Source organism: Gossypium raimondii, chromosome 3 (assembly GCF_025698545.1).
Source record: "Gossypium raimondii isolate GPD5lz chromosome 3, ASM2569854v1, whole genome shotgun sequence".
Lineage (NCBI taxonomy): Eukaryota > Viridiplantae > Streptophyta > Magnoliopsida > Malvales > Malvaceae > Gossypium > Gossypium raimondii.
The window spans coordinates 3,949,263-3,973,993 of NC_068567.1; the positions used below are offsets into that span (position 1 = coordinate 3,949,263).

The 24,731-nt window shown below is 35.1% G+C and overlaps 4 protein-coding genes across 7 annotated transcripts; 2 read left to right on the forward strand and 2 right to left on the reverse strand.

Moving 5' to 3' along the window:
* Positions 1-1,065: 1,065 nt before the first annotated feature.
* LOC105796630 (hypothetical protein) lies at positions 1,066-3,439 on the forward strand. The gene is made up of 2 exons (XM_012626385.2): positions 1,066-1,268; positions 2,634-3,439. The coding sequence occupies exons 1-2, from the start codon at positions 1,187-1,189 to the stop codon at positions 3,152-3,154; spliced, it is 603 nt and encodes a 200-aa protein (XP_012481839.1). The 5' UTR covers positions 1,066-1,186; the 3' UTR covers positions 3,155-3,439.
* A 681-nt stretch (positions 3,440-4,120) lies between these two features.
* Positions 4,121-6,966, reverse strand: LOC105796631 (peroxisomal adenine nucleotide carrier 1). The gene is made up of 5 exons (XM_012626386.2): positions 6,576-6,966; positions 5,929-6,160; positions 5,080-5,226; positions 4,738-4,898; positions 4,121-4,662 (listed from the first exon to the last, which is right to left on the reverse strand). The coding sequence occupies exons 1-5, from the start codon at positions 6,716-6,718 to the stop codon at positions 4,380-4,382; spliced, it is 966 nt and encodes a 321-aa protein (XP_012481840.1). The 5' UTR covers positions 6,719-6,966; the 3' UTR covers positions 4,121-4,379.
* A 1,444-nt stretch (positions 6,967-8,410) lies between these two features.
* LOC105796633 (protein phosphatase 2C 70) lies at positions 8,411-16,596 on the forward strand. 3 transcript variants are annotated; one of them, XM_012626391.2, is made up of 14 exons: positions 8,605-8,753; positions 9,620-9,687; positions 10,496-10,685; positions 10,785-10,988; positions 11,087-11,262; positions 11,358-11,516; positions 12,225-12,368; positions 12,457-12,518; positions 12,898-13,033; positions 13,554-13,648; positions 14,472-14,587; positions 14,685-14,814; positions 15,777-15,831; positions 16,243-16,596. In XM_012626391.2, the coding sequence occupies exons 2-14, from the start codon at positions 9,685-9,687 to the stop codon at positions 16,402-16,404; spliced, it is 1,632 nt and encodes a 543-aa protein (XP_012481845.1). In that variant the 5' UTR covers positions 8,605-8,753; positions 9,620-9,684; the 3' UTR covers positions 16,405-16,596. The 3 variants fall into 3 exon arrangements, with proteins under 3 accessions (XP_012481843.1, XP_012481845.1, XP_012481846.1); XM_012626392.2 differs by having other exon boundaries at positions 9,637-9,687; XM_012626389.2 differs by lacking the exon at positions 9,620-9,687 and having other exon boundaries at positions 8,411-8,753.
* Positions 16,597-17,715: 1,119 nt separating this feature from the next.
* LOC105796632 (ARM REPEAT PROTEIN INTERACTING WITH ABF2) lies at positions 17,716-24,268 on the reverse strand. 2 transcript variants are annotated; one of them, XM_012626387.2, is made up of 19 exons: positions 23,894-24,268; positions 23,052-23,209; positions 22,354-22,526; positions 22,148-22,268; positions 21,990-22,064; positions 21,796-21,890; positions 21,579-21,654; positions 21,251-21,358; positions 20,520-20,648; positions 20,357-20,425; positions 20,134-20,193; positions 19,847-19,970; positions 19,587-19,726; positions 19,274-19,337; positions 18,986-19,158; positions 18,823-18,887; positions 18,604-18,721; positions 18,378-18,502; positions 17,716-18,104 (listed from the first exon to the last, which is right to left on the reverse strand). In XM_012626387.2, the coding sequence occupies exons 1-19, from the start codon at positions 24,135-24,137 to the stop codon at positions 18,011-18,013; spliced, it is 2,211 nt and encodes a 736-aa protein (XP_012481841.1). In that variant the 5' UTR covers positions 24,138-24,268; the 3' UTR covers positions 17,716-18,010. The 2 variants fall into 2 exon arrangements, with proteins under 2 accessions (XP_012481841.1, XP_012481842.1); XM_012626388.2 differs by having other exon boundaries at positions 19,079-19,158; positions 23,894-24,266.
* Between the last annotated feature and the right edge of the window lie 463 nt (positions 24,269-24,731).

Sequence of the window (24,731 nt, forward strand, 5' to 3'; positions counted from 1 at the left end):
GATGGTGTACAGTTATTGGTGACACAGCAAAAATAAAGGTAAAGGCATCTCTTGGCTCAATAGGTTGGGTTGGAATTTTGTCTCTCGACTTTGATGAGAGCCTAAGTATTTGAGGCTAAGTTCATAAAATGAGAGCGCCTAATCAGATTAGGTCGTATGTGGTGCACAACTACCTACCAAGAGAACGTGTGCACCGTGTCCTTGGTAGGATTTGAACTCTTAATCCTTAAATGACATCTAAGGTCACATATTAACCTTAAGCACTCGAGCTCGCGTTTGTGTCGAGAGACAACATGAGGTGGTCGGTTTTCTAGGTTCATCCACCTCCAGATTCGAGCAAAACTAAGTCTTCCCAATTATATGTATTGGATCGAAGAATGCCCCTTTGAATGAATCACATTACAGTTATTAAATAAATGTTAAAAGAACTATTTCATAGGTTGTTGTAAATCTCTAACAAATGAAATTAAAGTACTGCCCATGTGATCTTTTTAAATAAATATATATATTTTTAATTACATTTAAGATCACTGAATTATTAAAAAGTTTATGTGTTGATCATGAAAGTTTAAAAAATTACAAAATGGTCATTAAATTATTTGAAAGCTTTCATTTTAAGTCATTGAGTTGTTAAAATCATTGTTATATGGCTTCTTTATTCGCATCGTCTGCATCAATCGAAAGCTCCTCTTCCTCTTCTCTTTTACAATTCAACCAATTTTTTTTAATGAAACATCTTTGAACGTCACAAATATGCAAACTGAAATCTAAACAACTTTTTTATCTGATTTCTGACACTAACCATCAAATCGATTTCATTGACGAATCGTCCCTTGGAGCTCACTAGCCGGATTTTGAAAAAAAACTTAACAATCCAATGACTAAAATAAAAATATTCGAATAGTTTAATAATTAAAATTAAAACTTTCGAATAGTTCAATGATGATTTTGTAACTGTTTGAAATTGAATGACCAAACTGTAAACTTATTAATATTTTAGTGATTTGGTTGTAGTTTACCCCAAAAGGAATAGCTAAGGTCTGAAAACTCTGTTGTGATCTCTGTGTCGGTCCCTCTTGGTCATACAACGTCTTTCAGACAAAGCTTCCACCTCAGACACACTCTCCTTTCAGACAAAAACTTCCCATCTCAAATATCTCATCATCATCACCGTCATCATCAAGCAATGGCATTTTCAAAGATCTCTCTTTTCTTCCCAGTGCTCCTTTCCATTCTCTTCATCATCTCCCCTGTTTTCTGTGACAATGGTAACCTTTCTTTCTTTTTTTTTTGCTTCTTTTAACTTTCTGGATCTGGGTACTTTGCTTTGTTGCTTAAGCAGTGTTGTTTGACCATTGACCTTGTTAATTTCTCTGAAATCTGTGTAAATTTTACTCTTCTTAAGTGGTTATTCAATGCAGGTATTAGCTAATTTTTTCCCCTTTTTTCTTATATGTTCTGCTTGCAAATCCATATCTATGAACCCATTTGGATGCATCTTGTAGGGTTTTTTCTTTGTCTAATTATTAACCTAAATGTGTTTCAATTGGTGTTCTGTTATAGCCTTTTTTTTGGTCTTTTGTTGTTTGAAGAACATGGATAGTTGCAATTCATCCTGCTTGTCATTGTTACTTGTTTCTTGTTCTTGGTCGGATTAGAACATAAAGTTACATGACAAACTTGATCTATATCGATAGTGAATAGATCCGGCATTAGAGCTTTATTAGAAATTTACTGGCTTAGCAACTTGTGGAAGTTCGTACTTAGTGTTATCTCAGTCCCTTAAAAGAAGATTTGAGGTAATAGGTTCAAGTATTTACATTCAAAGCTTGGTTTGAACTTACAGTGTAATGCCGTTTTGGGTATGTCCGGTCAGTGAGAAAATCTAGCTAATGAGAACAACCGCAAGGTAATTATCGGCATCATCTTTATAGTTCTCCTGTTTTGTCTGAAACTGAAGTATGTTAAGAGTTACGGATTGTATTTCCGGCAGTTCACGGGAAAACCTACTTCGATCGATAATGTCTTGCCCTTGTTATGATTCTTATCTTGTAATGAACCTTTGATTTACGATATATGTATATGGAGCTTGTCGAAGAGAGCTCCTAATCGGAAATAGGCTAACATGAACTAGCAAATTGGGGTTCATCTAGGCCCCCACTCGAAGGATCTCGAGCAGATCTCCCAGATTGAACTTGTTTTTGTTTTGCCATAATTGATGTGTATGTTAGAGTCTTCGGAAGGTCGGTTCTGCTATTATTGTTCTCTCAGTTACTATCCCTTGATTCGTGTAAAAGTATGTTGTGTGTTGCCATATTGCTAGAATCCGGGTTTGAGATTGTCAGTCCAGTTCCCTTTTGGAACTAGAAGTTTTCGTGTTACTCTCTGACTGCAGAAAATAGTTACTAGTTCCCGCATTCTAAGATGTTGTTCATGAGGAAAGTGTTTGTGAAGTTGAATGAATCATGTTAATATAAGAAATGTTTTTCTCCTATACTGTAACATGATTGGCCTTGTTATGGATTAACAGGTTCGATTTTTGAGTAACTTCATGAGTTGCACTGTCTTGCATTTACTTTGTTAGCATCTGCAATACGTATCTAATCATCGGATTTCGTCTTGACAATCAACAGACGAGGAAGATGATCTTCTTAAAGGCATCAACAGTTACCGAGCTTCGTTAAACTTGACAAGCCTAACAACAAATGAGAACGCCGAGTGCCTTGCTGATGAACTAGCCGAAGAATTCAAGAACCAACCTTGCACAAACTCCACAGGCGCCAACACTGTCCCAGGCACCGAACCACAGTTTGCCAACTATCCAAACCTTCTAGCCAAATGCCATTTGAACGTTTCCGTCACAAGGGACGGAGCAGTAATGCCTGCTTGTGTTCCGAACCTGGCTCCGAGTCTTGTGCTCACTAATTTTACGCAGTCTCAATACTCCGGAAACCTCAATGAAACCAAGTATACAGGAATCGGGATCGGTTCTGAAGGAGACTGGATTGTTGTTGTCCTAACAACCAGTACAACTGAAGGAAACTACGCTACGGCTACTACTGCTGCTACTACTAGTGCGGCCAATTCAGTTTCCAAGATAACCATAATTCATCACCTTCTATTGCTCCTCATGGCTGCTTTCTACATGTTATGAGCAGCTAACCCTTTAAAGACTACACAAAAATCATATGTTTTCATGTACTAATAAGCTTGGATTATTTTTTTCCCTTTTTGGGAAAATTTTCATATGATTCCGGGTTAGATAGGTAATTTCTTATTGTTCTCGGTGTGGGTTTTGTCCGGTTAACAATAATGTGATATTTTAGACCTTGGATTATTTCATGTCCGACCTTAAGCATATTAGTTTGAGACATTTCAGGTTTGTACGTGTTTTACACTTGGATATTTTCAATTTTAAGTTATTTCGAGTTCGTACAAAGTTTTGACAATCATTTTTCATTTGAATCTTTTCGGTCTCGAGTTATTTCAAGTTTATATCCGAAAAAAAAAATTATTAACAAAAACTTTTCACAAAATCATCAACATTAGATGTGGGATACTCATATACTAGGTAAAAGTATCATAGGGGTTCTTGTACTAGGAATTAGATTGCATTTTACCCACCACCCAAAAAATGAGCAAATTAATCTCTACACCCTAAATCAAAGAGCAAACTGGTAATTTCAATTAAAATTTTCACTCATTTGTACTATTAAAAACTAGCATGGCTGACGAAACAATAATACAGCGACATACAACATGCCACATATATTGCATATTGTCATACAAAGACCAATTTTTAATAGAATGGTAAATTTACTCTTAGATTTAACGTACATGTATTAATTTTCTCATTTTTTGAGTAGAGATGACAAAATGTAATCTGACTTCTAGTATAAGGGCCTCTATGGTACTTTTACTGAGATACCCTCAAATTCTTGATTATGAATTTAAAAGTTATAATTACTTGCACTAAAAGCTATCCTTGGATGCACAAGGAAGCTCAAGCTGAAATTTCAAAAAACATCTTTCCCAAAGTTACAACTTATAAAGCACCGAACTGAATAAGTAATTCGTAAAACTAACTCGACTCACTATTAAACATGGTTTGCATAGATGGTACTCGAACATAGGTATATAAGCTCTGAATTGAATAATTAATTCGTAAAACTAATTCAACTCACGATTAATCATGGTTTACATAGATGGTACTCGAACGTAGGTATATAACTTGATAATTGATCGTAAAATCGAAAATAATCCAAGTTGAAGCTATCTAGAAAACGAAATTTACTTCCACGCTGCTTACAATCTTTAAACAATTGTACTGTTTAGAACAACTTATTGTTGTTGAAACATGAATCTTTAAAAAAGTTTCATTAAGCACTCTTTAATCTAGTTTGGGTCATAAAAAGATACCTTCTAAGTGCAAGCAATAAGACCCATGTGCTCTTTGAGATCTTCTCCTTTATCATTAGAAGCAATGCCGAGCTTAGAACGGTCTTCAAGATTTGTGCTTCTATTCCTTTGTAAAAACCGAGCAGCCCTTCCCTTTTCCATATTGTATAGAGTGCCCCCGAAACCGTCTTTTGTTTTTTTGATTCAGCTTCCTCGGTTTCGTTGTTGTCATCCAAGTCTGCAGCCTGAATCGTGATCTTACACCTGCCAAGGAAAGGAGGTCTACATTATCCAGTTCGACATCATGCTAGAGGATGCCAGATAGAATTGACAAAGTACCTTATAGCAGGGTAAGTCACAAAAGTTGCGATACACTTTGCGACTGCACCGAGTACAAATGCAGAGAAAGCTGAAAGAGCCTCGGGAGATGAGTTTGTACTGGTTTTCTCCTTTAGCTGCCTCTTAAGTAGCCTTTGTTTCAATTGATCAAATGCAGTATACTGCAGAAAATTAAGTTTTAAGACATTGTAATGTCATATCCTAATTTTTCCCATCAACTGAAAACAAAATGAAACTAAAACAATACGATATTTGGGATCTTGAAATCGATTTACAATTCAACTACACTCAATATACTTGCTATTAATACAAACCTATATTGCAGAAGGCATGGTCAAGTACCTGAATAGATGGATTTGTAGTGAGGAGAAGAGATATGCCAAGAGCATCAAATGCTTCACTCAAAGAGCTCTCCGAAAGCAACTTCCAAAGTCCTTTGGATTTCCCGAATTTGCTTGTCTGCATTCTCGAGGATGCCGTATCCAAGGGCTGGTGCATATTAAAGTCAGATCCCAATATCCAATAGTAACACAAAATTGGGATGCTCATTAGGCATAGTAAGGGAACCATAAGACATACAAGGAGGATAAGGAAGCTTGCATGGAAATAAGAATTCCCATACATTGTAGCTAAAGAATCTATTATGGATGATAGCCATGTATCCTTTTCCTTTTGAATTCAAGAAATGTGAATGGATTGATTTTTTTCAAGGATTAAGTCCTTTTTCTAGCTAAACAAACAAGACTTTTTTTCGCCCTTTTCGAAGTTACAACTAACTAATTATATCAACAATTCCAATAAGAATCAATCATTACAAGCACTGAACTGAATAACTTAATTCAACTCAAACTAACTAGCTAGTTAGCTTACACATAATTTTCACAAGGTGGCACTCGAACTTGGGCACTCAAGGCCTCAATCTTTGCCACCACAACCAGGCCTCATTGGCAGCTAAACGAACAAGTTTCGACTTCCGGTTTCCAAAAGAAAGCAATGGTTTTAGTATATAATTCCATCTAATATCTGAACAAGATTCATTACATGGTTATCACAGTTCTATTAGTGAATCTAACAATACAAAGTTCTTAAATGGCCCACATGCAAACCAAACTCCCAAGTAATGTTCTGATCATACATACATACATATGCCTATATATATACACATATACACAACAATCAAAACACCAGTACCTGTGTAATTATAACAGTACATGCCCCAGCAGCAACACCAACAATCAAATTTGCTTTAGTCCCAATAGTCTTGTTTCCAGTTTTCTTCAAGTACAGCCTTTTAAAGAAGCTATATCCATAAAAATAGATGAACTGTGAAATAAAAGACTGCAAATTTTTGGTCCCAAGACCTTGGTACAATGAAAGAACTTGACCGTTAGCTATAGCTTCCCACAAAACATCAGCAGTGTTCCTGTATGAACCAATGCATATATATCAAAACACCAAATCAAAGCAGCTCTTTAATTCTAGAACTGCAACAAATTATGATTAAATTACTGAAAACAAGGCAAACCCAAATAAAAAATTCTCAAAAAATTAAACTTCCCCATTCTAAATCATTTAGTCTTCCAATAAAATCCCAAACAATCATTAAAAAAAAGGGTAGTTTAATTCTAGAACTGCAACAAATTATGATTAAATTACTGAAAACAAGTCAAACCCAAATAAAAAAATTCTCAAAAAATTAAACTTCCCAATTCTAAATCATTTAGTCTTCCAATAAAATCCCAAACAATCATTAAAAAAAAAAAAGGTAGTAAATAAAAATATCCAAAAATTTTCAGGTGGGACCCGAAAACAAAAAAAAAAAATCTAAAACAATGGACCTGTATTTTTGTTGATGGTGAGCTCTAACTTCAGCTTGATACTTGGTTTTACAAGTATCAAGTGGGTATAAAATGGAGGTGCTGACAAGAGCTCCAATGGCTCCTGATGTTGCCTCTGCCAAAGATTCTAGATCAAACGCCATTGTTTTTAGCTCTATCTTCTTAGCATCAAAATTTGTACAGCTCTTTTCTTTTTCAATTGGAAAAAAGAAGAAGAAGAGAGAGTATGAAATTCAAGATTTTGGAAAGATGGATATGGATTTATACAGAGTTCCAAGTTGTTCAATTGTAAAAGAAAGAAAGATGTTGAGAAGGAAGTTTTGGGAAAATGAAAGGAGAAATGGAGGCTAATTTTTTATGCCTTTTCTGTGTGTGTGTGTGTGTGTCTTTTTTCTCCTAATTTTGATTCTGCTTACCAAGGTTAAATTTTGTTATCAGTCCTTGTATATATATAAATTGTAGATATAGTCTTTTGTACTTTAATTTGATCATTTTTAATCTTTCTACTTTTCGAATTTTGAAAGTCCAGTCGGACTAAACGATATATGTTAAATTCAATAAGTTAGATTACTTCCAAATGTTGAGGTGGTGAATATATTATTCAATGTGTAACATTATGTTATCTACGTAATACTTTAAGAAAAAGACAGAATTTTGGTCAAATTGTGCTATTAGTTCCTATACTTTGCACAAACTATGGATTTAATTTTTGTATTTTAGTGTGTTACGTTTTACTCTCTCTAGTTTTGGAATTAGTCAATTTTAATCTTTATACTTTACGAATTTCAATGTTTTAGTTCTGACCCACAGTAGCGGCTAAATTCGTTTAGTTAAATTCTTCTATTAATCTTGTACTATATGTAAAGTTGTAAATTTTTCATATTTTTCAATTAGACCGAATTTAATCCCTACAATTTTTGAATCTTAGACAATCGCCCATCCAAACCCAATCTTAGACAAAGGTAATTAGACCAAAACTCAACAGTACATTAGCCACCAGACACCTAGGCAACTAACACCTCGATGGAAAAACATGCTAAGAGAGAACAAACACTTGTATCTAACTTTGTGCTTTTAGAAAAATCACGAAACAATCACAATTAGATATATTAATGAGTCGGGTTAGGTTTGAGTCGATATTAGGTAAGATATTTACACTCATTTTTTTATGACGAAACTCAGTTAGAAATGTAAATGGGACATCGGTATATACAAACTACTTGAGTTTAACTTAAAAAAAATTCAAACTCAACTCAATAATGTTGAAAATATTAAATTGGGTTCCCCAAATGGATTAAAACCCAAACCCATTAATATTTTAAGTTTCCCTACATTATGAAGAATTTAAGTAGTGAAAAGTGGACAATTTTCGTTATGCGATATTGTCTCCGACCAATAAATCAAAACCGGTTCCATATTAAATGATCTTGTAAGTTTATCAAATTAATTTCACATACAAATCATTAGATGTAATAATCATCAAATAATTATTGAGCCGAGCTCAAGTTCTAATTATCGATTGAGTCGCATTTTATATTTTTATATTGTTAAATTATATTAATGCGCTTAATATATATAATTAATTTTAGGCTTAATTTTTGAGTTAGAACTTAAATTTGAGCTTAAATATAAAAATTGGTAAACGAGATTAATCGAGTGAGTTTAAACTTAAAAATATACGTTGGATGGAACTCAAGTAAACCATATTCGAATTCAAATTTACTCAATTACACAGCTATCTCAGCTCAATCTGAAATATTAACTACTCTTTTGAGCAAACGCGAACCAAATAAATAAAGGCCAGCCCTATCCAAATACAAACGTTTTGTGGGGGAAAAAAGCCATATTGATAAATAATTCATAAAATATATCAATTGGATAAATTTCTATTACAGACGTTCAGGGGAAAAACCACAATTAAAGGAAAAAGAAATTGGAGGCAGTGAGGGTAGGAGGCGACCAATTCAAAGCGAGGTTCACGCCAAGAGGGAAGCCCAATCCGAAATCTATGATGAGAGAGAGCGCGAGACGACGATGGCGATGCTACAAAGCATTGTCGTTTTCACCCTCCTTCTCCTTATGTTGATCCTTATCATCATCATCATCATCATCATCATCGTCTTCGCCTTCAAACCATGGCGCTTCTTCTCCTACCCCTCTCGCTGTCGTGCTATCAAGGTACACCTTCTTCTCTCCGTTCATTTCCATTCTCAATATCATCTTCCCTTCTTTTTTTTTTTTCTTTTTTGTTAATATTTTATGATGCGAAGTGTTATTTCTTTGGATCGTAAGAGAAATCTATTTCATCTTTAGTGATTGTAAATTCGAGATTGCGGATCATCGCCTTTGAGCTTAGGTGGAACTGGATTTGTATTTTTCTTTGAGGTCCTATTTGTTAAAATGCATTTTTGATGATTTCTGGTAGTTACAATTTTAAAAAAAAAAAGTTGATTTCGAGACTGATTTGCTGGAAAATCATTAGGTTGATTCGTATATTAGCTGTTTCATGTGCAATGAATCAATGCGGCCTAGTCGTAGATTTTATATTGATGTTAGAGGAGTATATGGTTTTCAAGCGGATCAAAAGATTTATTTCATTTTTTCTGACGCAAAGTTTTCTTTAGATCTTAAGAGAAATCTCTTTAGTTATTGCATCAGCATTGTTTTTGTATGATTGTAAATTCGAGATTGCGGATCTTTCCTTTTGAGCTTAGGTAGAGCTGGATTTTTTTTTTTGAGGTCTTATTTGTTAATACATATTTGATGATTTCTGGTGGTTACAGTTTTTTTTCTTGCAAGTTGATTTTGAGATTGATTTTCTAGAAGATTATTAGGTTGATTCATATGTTAGCTACTTTGTGTGCAATGAATCAATGCAGCCTGTTCGTAGATTTTATATTGATGTTAGAGGAGTATCCACTTTTCAAGTGGATCAAAAGATGATTGATGTGTAAAATGTTATCTGTTTTATATTAGTTGTTTGAAATGTCAATTTGATTCTTGAGTACTGGATATGACGTTTGATATGTACTCTTTTTCACCAGCTGTTTTGAAATTGTAGATTTCAACAATGAATATCAGTTATGGCAAGTAATTTGGTGGATTTAATATGGTAGGTAATATGCTCAGAGATCCATGACATTCATTCTGAGTTTGTTGACAATAACTGACCACTTAATGCGTATTTGCTAAGAATAAATGCCTATCCTAAGGGTACTTTTTAAGTTATCGTTTTTAGAAATATATATGCATCCATTATGGTAGTTTAGGATTTGTGTTTTTCCTTTTCAATGGAACGAATAAATTTTTTATCAAACATTAGTTTTAGTAAGTGACATTCCACACTTTCCATCAATTCCTTTGTTGATTTCTATTGCTTGGATGCAAAAGCTGGCCAGAAGAGAAAAGTGGTTAATTTCATTTTCATTTACAATTTATCTTATAATTCATTTTTGAACTCTCAGTAAGTGAGAAATTTGGATTGGAAGTAATGAAACCAACCAGCCAATAGACTGATTTTCCAATTATATCCTCTTAAGTAAAAGATGGAGCAACAATCCTGATATCATATAATTTACTCATCATCTTCTTCATTTCTTCTGTCATATATCAAAACACAACTTTATTGAAATTAAATTTCACTTTAGTTGATTTCTCTCTGTTTCTCTTTAACTTTTCTCCTATCAATCCAAACACAAAGTGCATGTTATGGAAGGAAGACTTGGGATCTTTCTTTAAACTTGCCGAGTTTTTCCTTACCTAAATCTGAAACTTGTGATAACATTTGTGTCTAGTTATTATTTTCTTTCTGTTTAGTCCATCCTCCCCCCAAAAAATGAAAAACCCAGAAACTTTTATGGTTTGTTTCTGTTTGAAACTCTTATGGTCGTCATATGTTTGACAGTTTACATTTATTCCAGGTTGGTGAGTTGGAGAGACCTCTTGTATCAAATGATGTAGATCTGGCTCAAGATCAAAGCAATGATTTGACAAGAAACTATGATTTAGAAGGAGAGTGTCACCTAAATGCAGCTCTTCTGCGGCCACCTCGTACTGAGGGACTTGTTCACAAACAACGGCTTTCCTCTGCATCTCGCCGTTTGGCTCTGGGTATTAACTTTTATGCCTCCATCTTTTGTTAATTTTCTCTTTATACTTATGACTAGTCGGCTTAGGCAACCACGAATGCTAATGTTTTTCTCTTTACAGGTGATAGCGTGGTTGGAGATGTATCTGATCCTTTAGATGGTATTTTGGTTGGTCAGACACTAAAGCGTCGAGTGGTGACAGAGCACTTAGTTGAACTGCAAAAACATGGTAGACCAGAAAACCAAAGCCAAAACTTGAGATTTGGCACGGAAAATGATAGACCACAAGAGTCTGTGCCCAACACCGACGCTATCAGTGATCAAAGTAATTTTCCTTTTCTATAAGGAGATTAAAATGTTGGTCTATTTCTATTAGACTGAATATGTGAAGCATGTAATTATATCTTTCTGTTAGAAGTGCAGGAAGTTGCCTCTCTCTTCAGGTTGTCTCGGGTCCTTCTTGTGGACTTCATTGTTCTGTACTGTCAACAAGCACTGCAAGGCTACCATTGACCCTTGGAAGAGTTCCTCCAAGTTATTTATTATTGAAGGATTATGAGGTTTCTGGAAAGCATGCAATGATAACTTGGAATTTAAATGTAAACTCCTTATAAGTTGAATGACATGATTTGCATTTTGTTGCATTATGTATGTATGGTTCACTAAGTGTTTTAAATGTGTACAAACTTTATAGAAATTGAGATGGGAACTGGTGGACATGGGTAGTCTGAACGGGACACTGTTGAATTCTCGTCCAATTAATCATCCTGATCCTGGAAGTAGGCTATGGGGTGACCCAGTGGAACTTGCAAGTGGAGACACAATAACAGTTGGCACAACCTCAAACATTTATGTAAGTCAACTTCTTTTCAATTTACTTGTAGTTCTGGCACTTTTGCTTTTAAAAATGTCAAATTTTCTAGATAAATTGTAATATATCTATATGTATTGGAGTTTGCATGAACAAGATCTTCTCTTTATTCACTTCTTCAGGATATTGGAGTATTTGCAAACTAGTAAAATTTTATTTTAGCAGTTTGATGAGATTGTCGTAATCTGGGAACATGAGTTTAGAAATGACTTCCTTTCTTTCCTTTTTCTACTCAGGATCATCTCACTAATGTTAAGTACCTTTTAAGAAATTGTGTCAAATGCCACAAGCAATATATACATTTGACGTTCTAAAAATATTTAACTTTTTTTTAATTCTATTTGTTGAAAATTTTTTATTTATTCCCAAGGAACTCTCATCTGCTTATGTTCCATAACTATTCTTCTATGTTGCTAAGATAAATTGAGGAACTGAACAGCAATGGTGCAAATCAGTTATGATAGATAGCTTGTTGTCCAATCAATAAGAGAAGATCATTTATGTTAATGGGATTGTGGACATGATTGTTCACTTAACTGCTTGAGTTTTCTGATGGATTCTTTTGTTGTTTAAGTAATTTCTTTTATGCGGTCAGTGCATATAATATGACCATTTTTGTTTGTAATGCATGGCATATTGGATTTGAAGCTATTTTTACTGATTGTTTTTTTTATTTTTCTCCTGTAACAGGTTCATATTTCATCCCACAATGAGCGTCTGGTCCCTTTTGGAGTTGGTATGACTTCAGACCCTATGTCATTGCGTCGAGGAGGAAAGAAGCTTCCAATGGAAGATGTTTGCTATTATCATTGGCCTCTTCCTGGCATTTATCAGGTTTTCAATTTTTGATATTTTAGTTGATATTTTTCTGCTTCTTCCAGAAGCAACAGAATTCGATATTTTTTTTGTGCTGATATTGCAGTTTGGAGTTTTTGGTATCTGTGATGGACATGGTGGTGTTGTTGCAGCTAAATCCGCAAGCAAGTTAGTCTCCTGTTCTCATCTTGAGTGTGTTCTTGCCAGGGTTTGTGGCTAGTAATGTGCTTGTTTTCCCACCGTGTCCACAGATGGAGTGTTATGGCTATACAAAATTAATGTTGTCCTCATAGTTTTTAGAGTTTGTTTTTCTTTTGTACTCTTTGATACATGTATATACATGTTCTTCTGTGTTGTCTCGTGCTTATTCTAAATTGGCAAGTTCCATACTGAATGCCTGAATTGCTCTTCTCCTGTAGTCTGAAGCTTTGAATTTCAGATCTAAGGTTTCTGATAGGACAAAACACTAGTAATTCTGCCTTTTGTTAGCCATTATTTTGATTTTTAAGGAACTATTTTACTAAAATTTGAAGAATTTGATGTCTAGGATTCTGCCTGAGATGGTTGCTACCATTTTAGCGGACTCTGTAAAAAGAGAGAGGGTTGTGTCAGAACAAGATGCCTCAGATGTTCTCAGAGATGCATTCTCTCAGACAGAAGCTTCTATGAATAACTATTATGAGGTTTTTCCTTCCCCTGTTTTATCTTATTTACTTTGCGGTTCTGTTTGCCCTTTCATTGGCTAATCTCTCATAGTGCACCGGAATGCACCTTAATATCCTCTATGTTAACCTGGAAACGGGGGTATCAGATATGGGTATGTGTCCGACACAAGTGTACTTAAACTTTTTCGAAGTTTTTCCATATACTTGGAAGATGATACTCTATACTCGTGCCCAAATGTGTCGAACGCAGGCACCAGACCTAGATACTTTAAGGAAAATGAAGAGTGCATGTAGCATAGAACGCCTTTGTATGTTGTATTTATCCTTTCCCTTTTTGTAATGGTTTGTACTATGCTAGAACTCTTTATTGTTGAATAATAATATAAATATTCTAGCTATTGCATTTTCTCTTCTTTGGACTTTTCGTGGCCTTTTGGTCTTCACTAGATTTAATTGTTTATTTTCAATTATGGACCCTTTTTTCTGCCTTCATTGAAGTTGGTTTTTTTTGTATATCATCATAGTTTTTTACTTGCAGGGCTGTACGGCGACACTGCTTCTGGTTTGGGCTGATGCTGATGAAAACTTTTTTGCACAATGTGCAAATGTTGGAGATTCTGCATGTTTTATAAAGTAAGTGTTTCTATTCTTATTATTCCAATTCGTAGGAGCTGTAAGGTGAATGTTATTTTACGATCAAATTCCATTGTGTAAAATATGGGTTCACTCAGAATTAGTTGTCTGCTATTCTTAGGAATATTTTGATTTGAAAGTTAAAAATACAGGATGGGTTGCTTTCAGCAATTTGTAAAGAAAGCTATTGGCATATGTTAGAAGCTACTTGTGCTAAGGTTTTGCTAGGTAGAATAGAAAGAAAATGGAAAATATGGAAAATTGGAGTAGAAAAATAGAAAGGTAGAAAATATATGTTTTCTTTCCATTGGTGTGTGTTTGGTAGGAAAAAAGGGAAAATAGAAAGAAAAAGTATATTTTTTTCATTCATTGCTTGGTAGAGTTGAAAAATAAGAGGAAAGAAAATGGAACTTTGGAAAACTGTATAATTTTGAACTAACTTACATCTCTCATTTTCTTGCCTCTTATCATTTCAATTGGAAGAATGATAGAAAATGATTATTTTTCATTCCCCCTTTTTATCCTTCTTTTACACTCAACCAAACATACCTTAAGTGCTGTCATTCTAGTCTCGGATTCATCTAACCATGCCTTTATATTGAAGTACTGATAATAGTGACAATTTTAGTTTGATTGCTTTGCTGGATGCTTCTTGTACTGTCAATCTATCTTATTTCTGTCTTACCTTGAGCAGAATTCTCTCCATTTTTCTATTTTTTGGTATAATTTTCTTATCTTCTCATCGTCTATTTAGAAGCAAAATGGTTATTATGATAATAGCTTCTGTTATTGTACTTATGACCCAATACAATTTTAATGACAGCATGGACGGTAAACAGATTAAGATGACTGAAGACCATAAAGTAACGAGTTGTTCTGAAAGACTCCGAATTGAAGGAATAGGGGAACCATTAAAAGATGGGGAAACACGGTTATGTGGTAAGTGCAAATTTCTGCATCTAGTCATTACTGTCAGGATTCAGCAGCATCACAAAATTAAGGTACATCATTTGCATATTTGACCATTCCATTTCAGGTTTGAACCTCGCTAGGATGCTTGGAGACAAATTTGTGAAACAGCAAGATTCTCGCTTTAGTTCCGAGCCTTATATTAGTCAAGTCGTGCATCTCAAAAAATCAAGTGGCGCATTTGCACTACTGGCAAGGTGATTCTATTTTTCTGTCACTGTTGGGAATTTTTGTACGCTAAAATGTATTGCCATTGTTGTAGGGGTATTTTGTCATCTACTTTATCTGGACTCTTCATTTTTCCTAAAGCATTGGTGTCTGACATAGATTTGTACATTAGTATGGAGGGATTGATCTTCCAAATATATGAAAAACCCATAAAAAAATTTTGAGCATACCTATATCAAAAGGATATCCATATTAGACATTGTTGAGGGGAGGCCAACTCGTTTTGGAGTTTTTTAATTGTCATCCGTTGGGAGCCAGCGGACCTCTCTACGGGTCGGTATTGTCCCCTAGTTGGGGTTGTCTCCCGACTCTAGAAAGCCCTAGTGCCTGAGGTGATAGGTTCATAGAGCAGGAACGCCTTGTCAAAATCAGTGCATAGTCACCTACCAAAGGAAATGTGGACGTTTGCCTATGGTAGGGTTTGAACGCCCAACCTATAGCTTATAGGTCGTCTTGAGGGGAGCATTTGTTGAGTAGAGGCCATCTCCTTCCGGAAAAGTCTTTTAAATGTCATTTGTTGGGAGCCGACTAACCCTTCAATGGTTTGGTATTGTCTCTAGTCGGGGTTTTATCTCTCGACTCTAGCGAGAGTCCAAGTGCTTGAGACGAGCATGGTAACAATTAATTTAGCTGTCGGCTTCCGATAGATGACACTTTGAAGATTTCTCTGGAAGAAGTCGACCTCCCCCTCAACAGACATTAACTTCCGAGTCCGGGTAAATATAGTCTGTCACTAAAGCCATGTTTTATCTACATTTTTGGGTTTAGCTCGCATAATATGATCCATTGTAGCTTGTCATTAACACCTTTTTGTTTTATTTACCTTTCCTAACCAGCCTTCTCGTGTTTTTCTTGTTTGGACTCTCTTTATTATTTGGACATTTTGTTTGACATGGTTGAAATGTGGATCTGATTTGTGCACTGATTGCAGTGATGGATTGTGGGATGTTGTTAGCTTTAAGAAGGCAGTTCAGTTAGTTGTACAGGTATTATTGTTATTATTGTAACATTATATATAATATACAGTTTCTAGACTTGTGGTCCCAACTTGATTAACCCGAATCTTCCTACCCGATTTAACCGTTCAAAGTCAGCAACTTGAACCTGCCCAACCTGAATCCAGAAAAGATTCAAACCAAAGATTACCTGAATCTGAAATAATCTGAACTCGGAATGATTCATACCCGAAATACCCAAACTTGAGTGCCAAAACCTGAAATTACTAGCTCTGGAAAATCAATAGGCAAATCCGAATGACCTGAGACTGAAACAACTCAAAACTGAAATTACCCGTATTAGAAATGACTAGACCTGAAAAACCGATAACCGAACCTTAATGACCTGAGACCGAAACAACAAATTTATATTTTAACCTGATCTTATAATTGACCGTGTAGACGAGGGAGAGACATCCGACAGAAACGGAGAATTTGGCAGAGAAGATTGCTGAAGTAATGTTGGATGAGGCTAGAACTCAGCGCACAAAGGACAACACCTCTATTATTTTCATAGATTTTGACTCCATTTCCACCGTCTCTTCTTGTAAAGTCCGTCCCTAAATGTGATTTTCAAGCCCTTTCTTTCTTTTAGTGTGAAATTTTTTATTAATTTTATTTCCTAATGTTATTTTCTATTTTGCTATCACCCTTCCTTTTAGGCCTTAGCCGTTATATGATGGCTGCTTTAATGGAATGTACTTTTTTTTCTTTCTAATGTATATAATTGAAAGAAAGAGTGCAGCATTTAATCAACGGAACTTGACAACATTTCAACGTATTCTTTTCACTTGCGGGCCGCACATGGCACGTCTTGTCAATGAATGGTATTAATATTTGACGCATTTATATAGTCTGCAATCTGTATTTGTATTTAAGCATTCTATTAATCTGGTGTGAATAAAATTATCTCATAATCGAGTTTAAAATGAGTTGGTCTTTTTCGTTTGATTGAAAGTTATCTTCTACACTTCAGTTCTTTTATGAAATACGAATTAAAATTTAAATAATTTTTTCTTAAAAACTATTTGACTTATATAAAATATGCTCTACTTACCAATCATTAAATTGCCATTTGAAGTTATCTACTTGGTCTTTAAAATAAAACTTCACATCTCAATAACTTAAAATTTTCAAATAGTTCAATGATTTAAATAAAATTTTTAAATTATTTTTGAGTAGGCTATATTTCAACTATGATTTTTTTATTACCCAACTATGAAATATTACAAAATGGTCACTAACAACTAATAAATTTCCTTTTTGATCACTCAATTATGAAAAGTTTACAAAATAGTCGCGTACTTAATTGATAATTAGCGTGCTATGAGTGGCTACCTTAAAAACCTGGTTCACAATGCCAAGAGTGCATCGGCTGCACATAGGCATACCGTCACCCATCAAGGGGACTTGAGCGCCTTACCCTTGATAGGGTTTGAACCCATAACCTATATCATATTGGTCACCTTTTAGGAAGGTGGTACCACTTCCCCTTGGTGAGTGACCGTACACCCATGCACAGTCAAGGCACTCCCAACTCTGTGAACTAGACCCTCAGGACAATCGTTCACCGCACACCAGCTCTCGACATTATAAGAAGACAACTCTCAAAAGACAATACCTTCAGTTGTTGGAGGACCAATCAAGAATCGACCCTCCAAAACAAGATTCATATATGCATCCAATCATACTTTTGTAAACCATATAACATAACCTTTGGCTCTAACTTTTGTAGACCATATCATTACACCTATCTTTTGAAAGCGATCCTCAAAGATACTGTGTTTAAACCTTTAAAGCTACAGATCTTGTTAGTTTATGAAACAATATATGCCCTAGTTCCGATCAGATTCTACGTAAGGATATACACAGAAGTTAATAAAGCAAAGTCCAATAGCTAACAAATCGTGATACAGGTTTTTGTTCGTGTAAACATCTAAATGCAGACAAGACAATGAATTAAAATGAGAAACTTACACCTTGTTTTCTACAAACACCACGAAACAACTCGGGCATCGGAAACGATTACGAACCGTGCTACAAAGAAACGAATTAGAGAACCTTCAATTGGCTCCACATCAACAACAGCTACTACATTTCTGTACATCAACGTATCTTGTTAGAGATGAGATGAGTTAAAAACCAGCCTTCTACAGCCACTGGTTGCCTTCTACGGCCGCTGGTTATGTGGGTTAGGATTCGTAAGCGCTTTCGCAAAGTAATTGCGGATCTCTGGAATTATACGCTGGATCAGATGTGAGTGCCTGCGATAATATTTAACATGAGTGAAAACTTTCAGCCGCCGGTCATAGATTTTAATATGCAAAAACACAAAATCGATACCAACATGACGGTCGAACCTACTTCAAATAGCCCAAATTCACTTTTATCATTCCAAAATTCTAACTGATGGTACTACACCGACTGAAAGCATTTATCAAGGAATTATCACGCACACGGATGACTAAAACAAGTAGTTAAATACTGTATGATGTTCTTTGTACTGCTAAATGCAGAGATGTGGCAGAAATACATACCCGGGTCTGTCGCTCAATTGAGAGAAATGCTCCAAGATAAACAAAATGCAAGTGTGCCTCAATGATATAGCATGAAAAGCTTCGGAGAGTTCGTACATGCTAGAAACATTGTCCAGTGTTACATCCTTCAACCCAAGCATAGAAGTAATCAAACATCAATTCCCGATTTCAAAGCAGCAAAAGGATTCGAAATATCTATATATAGACAACCTTAGTTTTAGCTCACCTGTGCAATGGTGTACTCACAGAGTCGCTTAAGCCCTTCCAAAAGATATTGATCAGCAGCTCCAAGCAGATCTTGTGCAATATCCAATGAAACATCTACTGATCCAGTGTATATAAATCTGTACAAAGAAACGAAGTCAACTACATAAAATGATGATCAAAATAAACAAAATGAAGTAAATCCAGTGTTTATATATCCAGATCGAAGAATTTGTAATACCGCATCATCAACTCGAAAACCTCCCATCTAATGTTTGGAATTTCAATATCCCTTGCATCTTTTTCCTGCAAAATAAGCCAGCTACATTTTAAGTTCAAAGCTAAACTTAGAACTAGAGTACTAATACTTTTAACAAAGAACAAAATAAGAACATAATTTTCACCCGAACACCAAGGGGGAAAGAAACCCTAGGCACCGATCTGGAAGAGGAAGGACAACCAACTGGAACATTAAAACACCACAGAAGGGAACTCACCCGATAACCACCATCAAACATAGCACGAAATGCATCTGAAGAAGCAAGAAGGCAGATTCTGTGCGCATAGAACCGTCTACCTGCAGAAGAAAAGAGGAAAAAATCTTAATTAAAACAAAAGCTGTATTTCTTCTATCATCGAATGTTTCTCCATAGCAAGTATCAAAGCTTTAAGCAAGCGGATTGTTAAACAACCTTCAACTAGGAAAGTAACATCAGATAATGTAGCATTGTTGACGTATTGCTCCCCCAAATAGACCTGCATTAAATCATATGTTATAACAGAAGCTTAATATATAACTTCCAAATGTATAAAGTATTCCCCTACATCTGAACCAATTAACAGAAAGTTGTCATTCCATTTCTGCAGTTTGAAATGATTACATAAAGAAACATCGAAAAAATCTGTAAAAAGAACTCTTATAATCACGATTATTGGTTTTTCATTTGGTTCCTGAGTACACTTCGAAATGCATGGGACTATATTAACCAACTTTTTCAAACTTGCCTGTGGTGTTGGAGAAGGGGGAGCTGCATCCATAGGAGAAAGCGTCATAGCTTTGTTGGCCAACTTGTACAGAGCTACAGCACCATCAAGTTGCTGTTTAGGGTTCGTAGAACCAAGAAGCCCAAGAAGCAACTCAAGTCCTGCATGAAAATAGAGCATAATCAACCTCCCGAAGCAACAAAAACACAACATGTGTGCTCCATTAATGCAATATGAATGAATGATTTTGGGATAACGGAAGAAGGGTAAAAGGATATGACCATTATTATCAATGAATATAGTTCTCTGATCATCAGGAGAACAAAGATGAGCTAGAGCAAAAGCCACTCGTCTTTGGACAGGCTTCTCGGCTACACGCATCAGATACAGCAAATGGTTCAAAACCTACAAAAGATTATTAAAACCAAAATATCAGAGAGTAAAGATACACATTTAATGAGACCTAAAACATAAAAGAGCAACGAAGAGCTTGGTCATTCAACAGCCCAAACAGAAAATATACTAAATAAATAAGGGTAAAGGATGTTAAAGGAATGAAAATGCTTACTCGCCCATGAATCTTCTCCTCTAGTCTTTTCAATGTCTTGGCTACACAGTCTTTTGTCGCCTAAAAATTACCATTTCCGATATTTAATCAGTTAAAACGAATAAAAACACAGAATGGGAAGGGAAAGTTTTGAGCTCTTATGGATATAATGCAGCAATTAAGTAATTAGCAGCATGAAAACTAAGGGGAGAGTATGAGGCAATATCTGAAAGGGTTGACATACTTGAACAATAAATTCTCCATCTTGCAGCCGTTGGACACCACCCACCCTAATAAAGTCGGATACATTATCCTATGGCAAAGAAAAATATAATAAAACAGTGTTACTCCAAAAAAGAAAAAGAAGAACAAATTTCCCAGGTCACAACTATAACAAGCTACCATACCTCATTATCTGCAAGACCATAAAGAGCAAATGCAGCATTGTGTTGCAAAGATCCATTCTTTGAATCTAGAAGCTTCAACAAAGGCACCAAACCACCCATATGTGCAATACCAGCTTGATTGTGCGTGTCCTGACACCAAAAATTGTTTTTTAGTGATTGAGCTATCTGCTAGTTCCAGTTTATAGAAACAAGAACTTTAGTTGAGTACTAAGTTTCTTGGAAGCATAGGACAACAATTATTGGAAATTTTAAACCTACACATCTAGAAAAGGCCTCACTGAGTGTAAAAGAAACCTCCTAAACAAGAAAAACCATTGAGAAAACAAATCACATTGTGCCTTTTGGGAAGATGCAAATGCATATCCTGAAAAGTTTGAGATGCAGGATAGTTAATTTGGTGGAAAACAAGGATTGAGATGATGGGCTATTTTCCTGCAAAGCCATGATCATCGCACAACTTTTAACAACCGCAAAATCAAGAGTACAACAAGCAGTCCAGTTGATGGAACCAATTTTGTGTAAGCTAGTTTTTTCAAAACAGGGAAAAATCCTTTAAGTAAAATTAACTTCAGTCTTTTAAAAAAAAAAAAGTAAATATTTGGAGTAAACAAATTACTAGCTCGGGAAAAAGGACAAAGATCAGCAAGGTATGAAGATAAAACCCAATACACATCATTTACAGCATTGATAAAAACCTGAAATGATACAGCCAAGAAAATAACAATAATAACCTGTGCCAACCTCCCCAAAGCAAAGGCTGACATCTCTTTCAGCTGTATATCAGGAGAGTGAAGCATTTCAATCAAGGGTCTGACAGCACCCCTTTGTACAATATGAACCTGCAATCCAGAGCACATGCCAAAAAGAAGCAACAATGAAAAAGTAATGGTCAAGGGAAATTAAGTAAACATAGGGATCAGTCTCCTCTTAATCACTACAAGGACAGAAGAAATTATATGAAAAGCAAAATTCTTTCAAATGTTTGGAAAGTAATTTCAGAGTCAACAAGGAAGAAGTATCTTAATCCTAGTAAAGTATAAAAGAAAATCCACTCTTCACCTTGCAATCAGAATCAGTTGCGGCAAATTGCCCAAGTAGCAAAGCAGCCTCCCTTTGGCTTTCTGAGCAGCAGGAGCTGTTTCCCAACAAAACAAATTAATTAATAAGGGAGAACCTTGATAAACTGCAACACAAGAGAAGAGCCCAAAAGTAACAACTAAAAACTCATGCTATGACAAGTAAAAGAAAAGTAAAAAACTGAAGCATAGTAACATACGTAAGCAAACCAATGACAGGTTGCAAAGCCCCAGCAGCGAGAACTTCCTTTTTTATGTTCGGTGATGAATGCACCAGATTGCCAATCACACCAACCTACAAGGTGACGAGATTTTTTTTAACGCTACAGCTGGTAAAAATTACTAAAACCCAGTGGAATTTGCAAAAGTATCTTGTGTTTCAATAAAATTCTACCGCTTCATAGTGTATGGCAGCATCATCTGATCTCAGCATCGAGATGAGAGTAGGAAGAGCATTGCATTCAACGATCTGCAAAGCCACAGTATTCACTCCATTAACTAAACATTGAAGGCAATTTTATCAAATTCAACTTCCAAAGGCAGGTCGGTTACCTGATTCTTGTTTTCATCATTTTTGAATGCCAGGGTTCGTAATGCCCCAGCAGCTGCTCTTTGCACCTTTGTGTCAGTAAATTCAAGCAACTCAACAAGAGGTGGAATTCCACCTTCCATTCTGTCAAACAAATCAAGATAGTTATTGGAATAAACATAAAGTTAAACAAATAACTTGAAATAAAAACAGCACAATTTTAGCAAACCTGACACGGGTTTTAATGCTGCTATTCTCATGAGCAAGGTTGGTGATAGCATCAGCCGCTCTTCTAATGACACTGATCACAGCACGAGAAGTAGAACTATCCTTGTGTCGCCTCAACAAATTCACAAGATGCGACAAGGCCCCAGAATCAACTATAAGTTGCTGATGTTCTGGCTGTTACCAGCAAAGGTAATAAATAGCAGATTCAGTGATTAACAATAGTGAATGCTACATTTATTTGCATTTGCATCACTAGCATAACATAAATCATGTAAAACCAAAGAAAATTACAAGACTAAATACATAACCAAGCTTTGGTGGCTTAGAAATAAAATCAACAATTCTAGATAGTATTTTCTGCATAATGATAGCATGAACAGATGCCGTCTCTATGCACCAGAATCATTTTCTTTTCACACCTCAAACTTTCTGGAAGTTTAATTTCTAATACCTACTGTAGAATTGATATTAAAAAATCAGCTTATGTAACATACTTTTTAACCAAAATAACATTTTACAGAAAACTTCATATATTTACTAATGCTACTAACAAGAAATTAAAAAAAAAAATCATGCATACCATGAAAGAAGAGAATTTCCAATATACAATTCAAAACTTTAAGTCTTTAACTACAATAAATACTAAACTATATAAATAATGACTACTTTTGTAAAAATATAAATATTCAATAAAATCACCTTTACGGCAAGAAGTCCCAAAGCGAAAGCACTTCCTTTCTCAACCTCGTGCTCAAAAGGCTTCAAGCTTAGGTCACCTTCATCAGACAAAGGTGCTTGCAGATGCTTAACTAGAGCTGGAATCGCACCACCTTCAACGATCACATTAACAACTTCCTCTGCAAAAGAGAATATTAAAAGAAGAAAACATTTATTACCAATCATCCTGAAAAGGGATGGCGGCTGTTCGGATGTTTACTATTAGAGCATCTGTATGCGAATCCCATTATGTTAGAAAATATTAGTATTACTATCCAGATCCGATTTAGATAGCATTATCTGTTTGAATATAGAAAGCAGTTAAAAGATAAAATCAAACAATAAAGAAATTTGAAGTTCAAATTCACTCATAATTAACAACAGTCTACTTCTAAGATACTAAAAGATAATTAATAAAATAATTTCCGATTAAGTATCTATTAAAACATTATTATGTTTCATTACGCTTGATAATTTAACTTTTAAGTAAATGTTATCATTACAATATCTAATATTGGATTACTAGCTTAAACTTTTAGTAATAAAGACTACTTGACAAGGCTCGAACTTCTCCGCAACTATATTTTTTTTTCATATTTTATAAATCGGAATCTAAAACGTAAATCTTCTATTCGAATTAAAAAAATTATTCCATTACCCGAATTTCCAAAAATAAAAAAAGATCGGATAGTACCGAATATCCTACATTTTTACTAGTCATGTCTAATAACGAAAATTCAAAAAAAAAGTGAAAAACAGAACAAAATTAAAAAAAGGTGTAAATAAGACTGAGATCGGAAGCTGGAGATTTCAAAAATATTTACCGTTCTTTGCGAGCTCAGCGAGCACGTGAGTGGCACGCTTGGCAGCGGCGCGATCGGATTCGTGCCAGGAGAAGGCGGAGTCGAGGACCTTAACCTGAGCGGTGACTTCGGCCAAGAGAGCACGGCGGGCGTCGCCGGTAGGTAGCGGAGTAGCATCTCTATCCTCTTGAATTTCTTCCTCAAGTTTCCGTTTTTGCCCCTTTCGTTCTTGCAGGCCCTGTTCCTCGCACCTCTGAAGCTCCATCAAGAAGGAAAACCAAAGAGAGGAAAAGGTTTATTATCGGAAATGAGACCAGTGATTTGAAAAGAAACAGTGTGGATCAGGGGTATTTTGGAGATTTAGTAAAAAAAGGGCGGAGCTTTTTCCTTTTTCTTCCTTTCCTTTTCTTTCCGTTATGGTTTTGTCTTCTTAAAGAAAAGGAAGGTAAATTTTTAGTTTTGGTCCTTATACTATACTATAAATTTGGGATTCATCTTTTGTATTTTATTTTATTATAATTCGGTTTATCTATTTTTATAATGTAATTAATTAATCCGAATAATTAATACCTCGTTAACATATGGTCATGGATTCTTTTAGAAAAATCCTTTCCAACTCATAATCCCAAACATAGACTATTTATTTTATGTTGAAATCAAAGTTGTTATAATCAGATCGATCAATCAATCGATCAGGAATAGGTCGGTACACTAGTTCAGAGGAGGTTGAATCGATTGACTTTTAAACTGGTATGGACCGAGTGAATTGGGCTAAAAACTAATTGAATCGTGATTGTACTATATTTTTCTATTTCTAATATTTTTATTTTAATAATTTTTTAATAATTTATTTAATCAA

What these genes read in the sequence shown, in the direction of transcription:
- LOC105796630 (XM_012626385.2), top strand. Translation starts at nt 1,187, where the DNA reads ATGGCATTTTCAAAGATCTCTCTTTTCTTCCCAGTGCTCCTTTCCATT. An exon ending in CCCTGTTTTCTGTGACAATG is followed by an intron (nt 1,269 to 2,633) that starts GTAACCTTTCTT and finishes GACAATCAACAG; the next exon opens with ACGAGGAAGATGATCTTCTT.
- LOC105796631 (XM_012626386.2), bottom strand. Translation starts at nt 6,718, where the DNA reads ATGGCGTTTGATCTAGAATCTTTGGCAGAGGCAACATCAGGAGCCATT. An exon ending in GTACTGTTATAATTACACAG is followed by an intron (nt 5,227 to 5,928) that starts GTACTGGTGTTT and finishes AATATGCACCAG; the next exon opens with CCCTTGGATACGGCATCCTC. An exon ending in GTGACTTACCCTGCTATAAG is followed by an intron (nt 4,663 to 4,737) that starts GTACTTTGTCAA and finishes TTTCCTTGGCAG; the next exon opens with GTGTAAGATCACGATTCAGG.
- LOC105796633 (XM_012626389.2), top strand. Translation starts at nt 8,610, where the DNA reads ATGGCGATGCTACAAAGCATTGTCGTTTTCACCCTCCTTCTCCTTATG. An exon ending in GCAGCTAAATCCGCAAGCAA is followed by an intron (nt 12,519 to 12,897) that starts GTTAGTCTCCTG and finishes TTTGATGTCTAG; the next exon opens with GATTCTGCCTGAGATGGTTG. An exon ending in GCATTTGCACTACTGGCAAG is followed by an intron (nt 14,815 to 15,776) that starts GTGATTCTATTT and finishes CACTGATTGCAG; the next exon opens with TGATGGATTGTGGGATGTTG.
- LOC105796632 (XM_012626387.2), bottom strand. Translation starts at nt 24,137, where the DNA reads ATGGAGCTTCAGAGGTGCGAGGAACAGGGCCTGCAAGAACGAAAGGGG. An exon ending in CCCCTTCTCCAACACCACAG is followed by an intron (nt 19,338 to 19,586) that starts GCAAGTTTGAAA and finishes GATTTAATGCAG; the next exon opens with GTCTATTTGGGGGAGCAATA. An exon ending in CTTTCCCCCTTGGTGTTCGG is followed by an intron (nt 18,888 to 18,985) that starts GTGAAAATTATG and finishes CTTATTTTGCAG; the next exon opens with GAAAAAGATGCAAGGGATAT.